This window comes from Nansenia antarctica, assembly GCF_963989245.1.
Source record: "Nansenia antarctica genome assembly, chromosome: 6".
NCBI lineage: Eukaryota > Metazoa > Chordata > Actinopteri > Argentiniformes > Microstomatidae > Nansenia > Nansenia antarctica.
The window spans coordinates 35,224,060-35,236,559 of record NC_137676.1 but is presented as its reverse complement, the minus strand read 5'-3'; the positions used below and the strand labels follow the sequence as shown (position 1 = coordinate 35,236,559).

The 12,500-nt window shown below is 43.8% G+C and overlaps 1 protein-coding gene across 1 annotated transcript in view; it reads right to left on the bottom strand.

Annotated features, from left to right (window-relative positions):
* Nucleotides 1-10,662: 10,662 nt before the first annotated feature.
* The window catches only part of acss2 (acyl-CoA synthetase short chain family member 2), a 23,559-nt gene continuing 21,721 nt past the window's right edge, over nucleotides 10,663-12,500 (bottom strand). The window contains exon 19 of the mRNA XM_080535106.1: nucleotides 10,663-12,424. Coding sequence (XP_080391232.1) covers nucleotides 12,297-12,424 — 128 coding nt within the window. The 3' untranslated portion in view covers nucleotides 10,663-12,296. The remainder of the gene's footprint in view (nucleotides 12,425-12,500) is intronic.

Sequence of the window (12,500 nt, the reverse complement as noted above, 5' to 3'; positions counted from 1 at the left end):
GTGATTAACGACCACAGCCTTGTTAAGGGCCGTCCACGGCCCCGCACGGCCTTGTGATGGAGGAGGAGGAAGGGGAGAGATGAAGACGTCCATAGGTTGTCGTTGCCGGGGCTACAGGGCCGCCTGTGGGCCGGACAAGCCCTGTGTTCATGTCCTGACTCCTGTCCTGACCCATGCTGCTGGACGACCGCCCTGTCCCAGACACAAACAGCGTGAATTATTCAGCTCCTGTCCATCCCTATGGACAGCAGATGGTTAATGTGTCTGGACCACCAGCATTGTATACATCATATTAAAGTGTGTGGGTATATTTCTGTACTCGATCGATAAGTATGTGTGTGTATGTGTGTATTTCTGTGCCTAATCAGTATGCATTTCATGGTAACGACTCAATAAACAAACACTATTTAAAGCGAGAGAATCAATCGTCATGTATTCCTAGATGCAGCGCATGGATCCTGACACACAACAAAGAGAGAACGCGGTGTTCCGATTTATTCAGCAACACTGCCCCCTAGAGGAGGCGTCCTCTCATGGCCGATTATGTTTTTCTGGCCGATTTGTGCCGTTTCATAAACAGAACTAAAACGTGCTTCGATCGAAGCATCACTGTTCATGTGGAATTTCCTTTTTTTTATGTGTGTAACTCACTTAGCATCGACACAATGGGACCTGCGACTTTACTTTAGATCGCTTTTTCTTCCCACAAAAGGATCGTTAAGAGGCAAAGACAGAAGTAGGAGAGGATCATTACTGGTTATGCATTCTGGAGTAATGTTGGCCGCCAGCAAGTAAGACGGTTCATTAGTGCAGCAGATTAATGAAATAATCGTTCGCTTGGTGATACAAGCACCAAATTTGGCACACAAGTGCTTTGGGACCTACTCTCTCAGAAAAGTACGGTTTCCACTTGAAAAAACAAAATGGCCACCATTTTTCAAGATGGCCGCCATTCGAAATGGATTCAAACAACGTTTTTGAATGAATAATCCTATTTTGATGGCCTATACATTGAAATATATTGTAGCGAACGGGAATCTTCTAGTGTAACTCGCCCCATGCGGGAGTCGAACCCCGACCTCCCACATAACCGACGGCCGCGCTAACCATTAGACCAAGAGAGTTAACTCCCTTGGAGGAGCTGTTAACGGGGCCTCATACAGGATCGTTACACTATCCTCACCGTTCGGGAGAGCGTGCCCTCACGCTTCACTATGTCAAGTCCATCACGTGGACACGCCTCTCCGATGGCCTTCCTTCCATCCCACTTCTGACACCAGTGTAGCGAACGGGAATCTTCTAGTGTAACTCGCCCCATGCGGGAGTCGAACCCCGACCTCCCACATAACCGACGGCCGCGCTAACCATTAGACCAAGAGAGTTAACTCCCTTGGAGGAGCTGTTAATGGGGCCTCATACAGGATCGTTACAATATGTTTTTGAGTGTGAGAAATCCAATTCTGCATTTAGAATATCAAAATGATTGAATATTATGGTGATAAAATGGGAATTAAACTAAAAACACTCTCTTGGTGTTGTTTCCGATACGCAAAATACGCATATTGCATTTAAGCAGTGCTACAAATTTATTTTATTTTATCATTTTAAAAAGGACACAAAATAACCAGAATGATTGAGCAATTTCCTAAAAGATGCATTAAAGACATTAGTTTCACTTTTGGCTATTGGACCTGTACGCTACTTGTAGGCAAGGCCACGTAGAGGCTGTCTTTGTCTCCCCCAATGTTTTTTTTGTTTTGTATTTTGTATTTTGTATTTTTTTTGTGTGTATTTTTTAAATTTTTAAATTTATACTGTAGTTAGCGGAAACACAGAAAACATGTCCAAGCATAGGCTGCATTGTGCAATTCTGAGCAAAACATGGCTGGCAATCATGGCTGTTTCTTCTTTTAGTCCTCACATTCACAGGCACACAACTGGGTACACTTCAGGCCGAATCGATAACATTTGCATCGTCCTCTGCATTCAGTCTTGCAGCCGCATTTCGTCAACTGCTCACACGTCTGAACAATCGGTGGAAGGGTTGTCCAGACCACTTGCCAGACCTCACCATCTTTTTTCCAGCCCCAGTTGGCAGGGCTTTCAATTTGCATTTTGCACACTGTTGCCTGGCCCCATATGCAGGCAGCTTGGAAGGCAGACCGTTTCACATGCTGAACGAGGGATGCGCTTGTCGGTGGAATGGCATCATAAGACCTTTGCTTCCGCGCAAATAATTCTAGTCTTGCCTCATCAACCTTGCCTGTAGTGCTCTGCTTGTCATACATGGTGATGACAAACTTCTCAAGGATGTTGAGGTCTGCATCTTCTATGATAGGTGGGTACTGACTGAGCTTTTTGAAGACAGGGCTCACTTCAGGGCAAACCTCCCATGCTTGTCATGCCGTTTTTTTTGCCTTTGCCACGAAAAGCTGACACAACATCACAGCCAGTGAAGGCGTGAAAGAACAGCATGCCACTGGATTTCTCTGGGCCAAGAGAAAGCACCATGTCATGGATAGGCAACCACTTAATGGACTGACCTTGGCCAAATTCTACCCAAAGCCTTACTAAGCCTGCATCCTGAAGAGTCGCAAAAACATTGACTGCAACAACAAGAATATCTGTGTCGCATGCCTTGATCAACACAGACTTCATCTGTTGCTTGGCTGCATGAAGAGTATGTATGAAGATTCTGGAGTCAGCTTCCTCATGGTTACATGGACTTAAGCCTTCAAGGCTGATGGGCTTGTTTGATAGAGCCTGCTCCCCTATGGTCACAACTATGACATTGTTGGGACACAGGGTCACTATCTTGTCGGCTAGGAACATGAAGAGCTCAGTCTTGTTGTTGCTGTCTCGCAGGAAGCTTTTCCAGTTGGGTGGCAGTTTGTTTTTGTCTGTCACTCTTCGTCGACCTCCCATACCTCTGTTTGACCTAGTTTCAGCCTTCAGGCTTGAAGTCCAGTAGACATTGATAGGGCTGAAATAAGGTTTTCATAATGTTGAATAAGGTTTTCATAATGATGAATCTGTATATGAACCTTGTATCACTGTGTAAACTCTGTTACAGCCTGTCTCTGGGGCTATGTTAATGATTGTGTGTACTTTGTACTCTGGACACTGTTTGTGAAACTTCTCTCCCCTGCTTATCAGATTTACATGAACTTTTCCTCACCCATTCGAAAACAGGTTTTGGTCGCCCAACGGCCACGTCTGCTTAAATGATTCGTTCTGAAACATCACCCCACTTTTCTAGGACACTGATAGGTTCACCACTGCCTCCTCCTTTCCATTCTGTATGAGAACTGAACCACATGTTTTCCATTCTGAGAGAATAAATAAACTGGCTTACAGGAGAGAAATTAGTACCAATATGGCGTCTCTTCCTACAGGAGAGGCCTCATATTCGTCCTCCTTGCAAGTAAATACTAATCATGATTGATTCCGTGTCTCTTTGTTGGTTAAAGTCTACTAACGGTCTGTTTGAACTAGCGACGGGTTAAGCATGGCTTGCTTTACAACCAAGCTGAATAGAATATGGCATTTAAGCCCAGAACCAGAACACCCGGACATTTGGTCCGTCGAGCCGGATCTCAAGGTCATCTGATGGGGGAAGAAGATTCGACACACCGAAGTCTGTTGCAACAGCCCGGGATCGAGCGAACCCGGAGAAAGTCCTGGAACGTCAAATTCGCTCCAGGCCGGTGACGTTAGATGTCGAACCTTTCTCCTCCAAAAGGACGGCTGACGAGATCCAGACCAAGACATAAGCAACAAAGACCGGTAAATATAGAAACTAATATGAATGAAAGTGAATTATAATAGAAAAAGAAAGATTGCAATCGAAATGAATAAGTCTATCTATCCTAAATTGTACAAAATAGGAGTTGTTTGACATGCAAAAGAATCCACTTTAAAAGACAGATGAATATCTTTTTATGCTATGTAAACAGTAGACTAATGGAAATTAGACTGTGGAGTAGTTTGACATACGAAAGGAATCCACTTTGAAAGATAAATGGATATCCTTTTCGTGTTAGGTAAACAGCAGACTAAGAATGGAACTGAAACTATGAACTGTGTGAGAGAGTGTGAGAGTGAGGAACAGAGAGAGAAATGAGAGGACCCAACTAATCACAGACGTGTGTATGGTTGTGTTTAAACTACAGGGAAGTGGTTTCAGCTATAAAAGAAAAGACAGGGCAAGAAGTGAAGAGAGAGAGAAATGTTAAAGTTGTTTAAGGACGAGGGTGAGGAGAGAGAGAGAAGGAGAGAAAGCAGGAGAAAGCAGGAGAGAGAGAGGGAATGTGTGTTTGAGTAAGAGATAAGAAAGTGTGTGTGTGACAGAGAGAGAGCAGAGGAGAAGGCCAAAGGGTGGGGGCTATTTGAAGAGTGTATGTGTGTGTTTGAGTGGGAGATAAGAGAGAGAGACAGAGACAGAGAGACAGAGAGAAGGAGAGAAAGCAAGAGGAGACGAGGAGACTAGGAGACTAGTAGAGGAGTAGAGGAGACTAGGAGACTAGTAGAGGAGTAGAGGAGACTAGGAGACTAGTAGAGGAGTAGAGGAGACTAGGAGACGAGGAGAGGAGACGAGGAATAGACAGACAGACAGGAGACAGACAGACAGAAAGAAAGGAATAGACAGACAGACAGGAGACAGACAGACAGACAGAGAGACACAGACAGAGAGAGAGACAGACAGAGAGACAGACAGACAGAGAGAGAGAGAGAGGGAGAGACAGACAGACACGGACAGAGAGAGAGAGGGAGAGAGAGAGGGAGAGAGAGAGAGAGAGGGAGAGAGAGAGAGAGAGAGAGAGAGAGAGAGAGAGAGAGAGAGAGAGACTATGAACTGTGTGCGTTTGAGGCAGAAGAGGAGCGCAAGGGTGGGGGCTATGTGTCAGAGTGGACACAGAACAGGCATGGAACAGCAAACAGAGAGAGAGAGAGAGAGAGAGGGAGGGATTTTTAGTACCCCCTCCTGATCCACAGAACAGAGACCAGGGGAGTAATACGAATTTGGATAGAATAGATGGGAAAATTGTATTACCACAAAGCCTCTACAAACAGCAGCTAATTTGATACATGGTCTCTTTTTGATGACATGTATCAAAAAGCAGGGAAATGATGATTGACAGGAGTTAACGCACATTTTCACGTATATAATTACACAATTTAAAAACAAACAAAAAAATATAGTGATAATGGCGCACATTTCGTGAACGAATTGATCAAACACAGTGTCCAAACACCTGGACATTGAAGAGTGTTTCTCTAATGGAAACACACATGACAATAAAATTGAGACCTATGGGTTTGATATGAATGAATGAATGAAATGAATGAAATAAATGAAATTAATGAATTTGAAATAGTAAATGGGAGATTAGACTACCCATAGTAGACGACATTAGGGAAGTATTGATTGATTGATTGAAAACTTTATTAGAAGATTTGCAGAAGCAAGTGACATGAAAGTACATATTTCAATTGGGGTCTTTGATACTCAATTCATCGTTATATGTAAAGCAGATTTGGCAGAAACGGAAAACACACTGGCCACGTGGACAGCTATTTAGGAAACAGGAAATAGCCAGAACAAATTATCTGCCAGACATTTCTGTTTCAGGAAACAGGAACCGGAAACCTAACCCTACAGGATCGAGAATACAACCTGACCAGATCCTCATCGACGAGATGGAAGGAGAACACTGGCAGCCCGCGGTGGGTTGAACCATTTGGGGTGCTGCTGAGCATCTCAACCGCTGTCAAGATCGCGGAACGAGATATGAGAAGTACACAGAGCCATTGAAAGAAGGTGACATTATTTCCCTCGAACGACGGGGAGTGGTGGAAGCCCGGGCTACAAAGGGGTTCTATTCATTAGTGAATATTACGTCTCAAACCCGGTGAAGAATTCTTCAGATCCACTACCTATTAGAAATGAGGGGACGAAATCCTCCCGACGACCCAAACGAGACGCCCGTCCAGGCACACGACCCAGTCTGGGGCAGTAATGTCCCAAGATGACATAGAAACCCTGAACTATCAATCAGAGACATTTGTAAACGCATCCCTTACGAACTGAATGACTCTTGACCTATCGACTGCAGTAGCAGGAGGAACATGTGTGATGCTTGACACCAAATGATTGTTAGTTGTGTCTTCCCCTGCTTCAAAGCTATGACTAACAAACTGATTTCAGGAATATTTGTAACCTAAGCACCTAACCCAATTTGAGAAACTCTAATCCAAATTGAGATTCATGTCTGTGATCTGTACGGCAATGTTGAATGACAGTTAAACTAGAAAATATGAAAGAAAGTTAAAACGACCTGAATAAAGAGAGAATGTTTGTATCGTGATAAATTATGAAAAACAGCAGGGAATGATAGGGCTGAAATAAGGTTTTCATAATGTTGAATAAGGTTTTCATAATGATGAATCTGTATATGAACCTTGTATCACTGTGTAAACTCTGTTACAGCCTGTCTCTGGGGCTATGTTAATGATTGTGTGTACTTTGTACTCTGGACACTGTTTGTGAAACTTCTCTCCCCTGCTTATCAGATTTACATGAACTTTTCCTCACCCATTCGAAAACAGGTTTTGGTCGCCCAACGGCCACGTCTGCTTAAATGATTCGTTCTGAAACATCACCCCACTTTTCTAGGACACTGATAGGTTCACCACTGCCTCCTCCTTTCCATTCTGTATGAGAACTGAACCACATGTTTTCCATTCTGAGAGAATAAATAAACTGGCTTACAGGAGAGAAATTAGTACCAATATGGCGTCTCTTCCTACAGGAGAGGCCTCATATTCGTCCTCCTTGCAAGTAAATACTAATCATGATTGATTCCGTGTCTCTTTGTTGGTTAAAGTCTACTAACGGTCTGTTTGAACTAGCGACGGGTTAAGCATGGCTTGCTTTACAACCAAGCTGAATAGAATATGGCATTTAAGCCCAGAACCAGAACACCCGGACAGACATCAAAAATGATATCTGTTCGCTCATACTTTGATGAGTAGGTCTGGATTTTTGGAACTACATCCTGGACAGCATATTCCTCAAAGGTCTTTGATGTTGTAGGAGACAATGAATGCACAAGAGAGGAACCATCAATGATAATGGCATCACATTCTGGTTGTTTGTCAGGAGGAGAAATGGTAGCTTCCAGAATTTTTGAAAGCTGAGACTTCTGGCCAGAGTGGAGTTTCCCTGTGTCACTCAGTGCAGCAGGGAAAGGTAGATTCTCATGCTTAAAGAACTCAAGCAGGTCACACTCTCGTAATTGGCACGATATAAAAAGCTGCGAGAACAGACGACAGTCATCTTTGAGTACCTGCTTCTTCATGTCACTGGAAGCTGCAGCTGCCTCTTGGCGAAAGAAGTCGGCTTTGTTCTTTTTAATGGGCTTATAGAAGGAACCCTCATCCCCCAGACCATTGAAAAAGTCTCTGAAGGCAGCTTGACCTTTCTCAAAGTGAGTTCTTACAAGCTCAGCAGCACTGGGATGTGCGATGGTTTTTGTGTCCAATGTGAGCAGATCTTTGGACTCTTCCTGGAAAGGATTGCCCAGATCCTTCATCACATCAAACAACTTTTGGACCTTGTCAGTGAAGGACTTCTGAGACTGACTGGTCTGCTCATGATGCCTGACATCTTTGTTTGCTTCTTTGACTTGAGATGCCAACTCATACTGGTTGACTAACTGGCTAACTTCTGGTCCAGACACCATCCACCGCCTCAGTGCAGATGGATCCTCTGTAAGGCCAATGGCACCACCATCACCTTTAACAACTGCATTGGCCTGCTCGTGAGCTTGGTCAATGGGTAAGCCTGAGAACTCCCTGTGAGTCTTGTGGACCACAAACTTTCCAAGCTGAAATTCATGGAAAACCTGAGGATGAGTTTGCTCCAAAGACGCCATGTCTCTGAGGTGGATGGGGAGCCATCGAGCATAGTTCACATTGTTGTTTGCAAAGAAGAATGGAATTAGAGCAGACAGTGCTTGACAATACAAGTTGAAGTTAGCTTCTCTGAAAGATCTGACCAAAGAGAAAACCACCAATTCCATTGACAACACAAGCTCCCAGAATTGAAACTGGGGGCTCTCCTCCCTGCGTTTCTCACACCAGTCACTGAAATTCAGGGCTCCTTCATTCTCCTCTGCACAATGGTACTCATATGCTTCCTTTCGGAGCATGTAGAGACAACATGCTGTAACTTGGTGCATTAGGCGTGTTCTTGTGACACTTGAGGCAGAAAGAAAGGAGTCAGCTTTTCCAGAAGAAGCTACCCCAGCCTCCACAAGAGCACCTGTCCACCCACTACTCTGAAGCAGGGTCCCCAGTGATCTGAATGCAGCCATCTCTATGTGGAGTCCACCAAACATTACAACAAATTTGTCCTCGCCATAGGCTACAGGTCAGGCCAGTGCCACTGGACTTGTTTGGCAAGAGCATAAATAGGCTGGTCTGCAGTTATCACGGGAACCTGGTTTGGGTTGAGGTGTGCAATAGCATCCCTGACTTTGTTCATGGAATGCCTCACTGTGGCAACAGAATGTGCCTCATCACGAAGAAGGGGCAAGAGTGAGGTAATGCCCACTTCAAATTCAAGACCTCGCTTCTTCTCTGCATGGTGGACTGAACCCCATGGTGAGTTTCACAGCAGTGATGTCGACAGATGGTTGACCACATCATCTCAATTAATGGTGATGAATGCTGCCCTTCAATTTAATGCAATATCTGTGATCAGACAGCTTCCAAAAACGCTTATTTTGAGTTACGTAATAGCCACCATCTTGAAAACTGGTGGGCCATATTGGAATTTAATTGACACAATTGAGTTCCAGTAAGGATACATTCATTTTGATGTTTGGACCATTAACCCATTTCTGTTCATTCAAGTTCTACTCCAAAAAACGTTATTTTGCATCTGATGAGGCGGCCATCTTGAAAAGTGGCAGCCATCTTGGATTTTCAGCTGGAAACCGTACTTTTCTTAGAAAGTACATCCTGGACATCATTTGTGCCAAATTTGGTGCTTGTATCACCAAGTGAACGATTCTTATGAAATATTGATTTAATCTGCTGCACTAGGACAGCATGAGCAAACAATGGATGATGACTGTTGTTACACAAGCCATAAAAAACACACAAACACGCAGCAGAATCGTACCAATTACAGCGTTGTGTCTTTAGATGCCTTCAAACCGTCAAATATGATTAGAGACTTAATTGGCTACGAGTAGTTGACAGAGTGCAGCAGCTTGCACTGGGCCTGGTCTTCAAGATACGCTACACCACAAAGACACCCAAGTACCTGTCAACATACTTCCAAAAAGTGAACAACGTCCACACATACAATACCAGAGGAAGCTCCACGAACCACGTTCAACCGCGTTGCACCACAAACAAGGGGTTAAACTCGTTTGCAAACTATGCAGTAAAAATGTGGAACGCCCTTCCTATAATCTTAAAGGAGTGCAAAACACTGCCCACCTTCAAAACCACTCTCAAAAAACATTTACAGGAGGCTGCAATCCGTAACTGGACCCTCTAAATCAAAAATCAAATTAAAAGACCCGAACTACCCACTGTACATACTTTGTGTTTTGTCCACCGCCCCCACCTGTGGTGTATGTCCCCACCTGTCCTACCCGCTGTACATACCTTATGTTTTGTTGTATTGTTCTTCCCATGATGGATGTATGTTTATCTTGTAGATAGTACTAGTTATTTGTCTGTATTATCTTGTAGATAGTACTAGTTTTTTTTGTCTGTCTTACATGTAACGATGAATTGAGAATCAAGGACCCCAATTGAAATAAGCCAGTGGCTTTCTTGGGTTTTTATCCTGTTAGTTGACCTTGTATGTAATATGTACTTTCATGTACCTACTTCTGCAAATCTTCTAATAAAGTTTTCAATCAATCAATCAATCAGACATTTGTTATTTTCTGACGCTATCGGGTGAAAAATGGGCGCCTCACTAAATAAGTAGCCCCAAGGAGAGAGGGAATTATACAACATTGAAGACTCATTCCATAAATAACGTCTCTGGGGCCCTGAAGGAAACATACTGCAGAGGCAGCAGAAACAGACGACCAGGGACAAAGTGGAGCAGTGGACAGTCCACAACTTGTCACACACAGGAAGGTTTATCAGGGACATATTGGCCTGGTTTTCCCGACACAGATTAGGCAAAATGCTGGATTAAAACAACATCTCTCAATAGATATCTTTAGGTGAAAGTGGAGTTTTAGTTCAGGACCAGGCTGAATCTGGATCCAGGAAACCACCCCTGTTGTGTTTCAGGGATAATCACGCCATCCACCAGAACACCATCCTACCCTCTTCACAAACTGCGCCACTTCTTTAGAGACCAACATACATACAATCAGAGACCATGAGGTGGATTGAAATGGATGCAGACGATGAAATTGAACTCACTAAATTGATACACGAAACACTAACAGGGGAATGGTGAGGAAGCTGAGGATTACAGTGCGTGTGTAAATAGCACCACCTGCTGGGGAATAGTGAGACAGGACACTATGCAACCATGTAAACCATGCAACAATGAACAAAGACAAGCACACAAACCCGCCTAACGACAGAGACATAATAATGACCACCACAACAACAACACACAGTCAGTGGATTTACTGTTAAATTGCATTTCACTTTGATACAAAGGGGGGCAACAGAAATAATAGTCAAACTGCAAACGTAAAACATCTTCTCTCTTCACCCTAACAACAACAGGAGTTAAATGCATGACACGGTAACAAAAAAGCAAAGAAAAGAAATAAAAGTTCTCCAAATCAAATAGATCTCTTTGAAGTTTTTCATTTTTTTACAAACACGATTATAACACCCAGTCTCATGTTCTGTTATTGGCACATGAACACACGATAAAAAATAAACAAAAGGAAAGAATACCACATCTATATTGGGTCCTGCGTTTTAAGTATTCTGTTCTGATAATACAATCATGACTAATCCCACTAGGCCAGACTACAGGGAGGGCGGTAGGTTGGGATTAGACGGGTCTACAGTAGAACACATGTAAGAAGGCTGCGTCTCCATCGTCTAGAGGGGCTCCCTCCCCTCGCCTCCTCTCCTTCAGCTGTTCTACACTGACCTTAACTGTGCGTTCAAGTGCTCCTCTGAAACCTGGCGCTTCACATCAACATTTAACAGAGGATCTTTGCATAGAGCTCCCTATCAGGGTGCGTTCGTAAATACGCTCTGAGAGCGCCGACAGCAGCTGGGCTGTAACCCATTTTGTAAACAAAACAGGTAATAATCATGTTTATACATGGGATGAATTAACGTTCATTTGCATGAATTTTAAAAGATGAAAATGGCCACATTAGTTAACGGGTATCTACTGTCAACATCACTAAAGTTAGCAGCAGAAAGCTAGCTAAAGTCAACGTTAATGTGAACACGATAACGATAGTTCCGATAGTTTGTAAATACTTTTTTACTGTAAATTAACTGATTCCAGAGCGCTCCATGACATTGAAACCAGTGCGCTCTGAAAGCAGATTTCAGAGCGTATTTATGAACGCACCCTCAGATAGAGTGGAAAACTGGATATCAGAAGTATATTTGTTGCCAAGTAGGAAAGTTCCTAAATTTCCTAATTCCGAGGAGCACTTGCAACACAGGATAGGTGAGAGCAACATGGCGGGTAATTGTTATTGGAAGTCTGCTCTCACCCATCCAGCTCTGTCACATCAACGCCAATGAAGGAAAGGAGTGAAGGAAAGGAAGTCATTTCAGACTACTGAGATGAACACTAACAAACCCCCTCTGGTCACTAGAAGACCCAAGAGAGAGTTGAAATAAGCTTTTTCATAGCGTAACGGATGCAAAACACACAGACGTGCTATGTCGAAAAAGCAAAACGACGAAATAAAAACAAGGAAAACCTGGACAATATTCTACACGGATAAAATGAAAAACATTTAAAAAAAGAGAACTGTCTTTTTTTTTCTTTTTCTTCTTCTATCTAGCTAATGTACATAAACTGAAAGTCATAACAGGGAAAATCGGCATCTCCTGATGAACTAGAGAGGGGGGGGGGGGGGGGGGTGGTGGCGTTTCTTTAAACCCCCTCTGTTGACCATCAGTCCTCCACTCTGTTATCCATGTTATACTTCTTGGGATTATCTTCCTCTTCTTCCCTGATTTCTCCTGGTCGTCTTGAGTGTTCGGTCAGAGCCCTCGGGGGGGATGGGGGGGCTCTCTGGCGCCCTCTGGCTGCGCGGCGGTCACACGGCGCCACAGCAGCGGTTCTGGAAGAGCTGCTCGATGACGGAGGAGTCGGCCAGCGTGGACACGTCGCCCAGGTCACGCTCGTTGCAGGCGATCTTACGCAGCAGGCGGCGCATGATCTTACCTGTGTAGGAGAATAAACATTCAGCTAGAGAATTAGAGGGTCTCATCGACTAATAGCACTAGTGGATTAGTGTGCT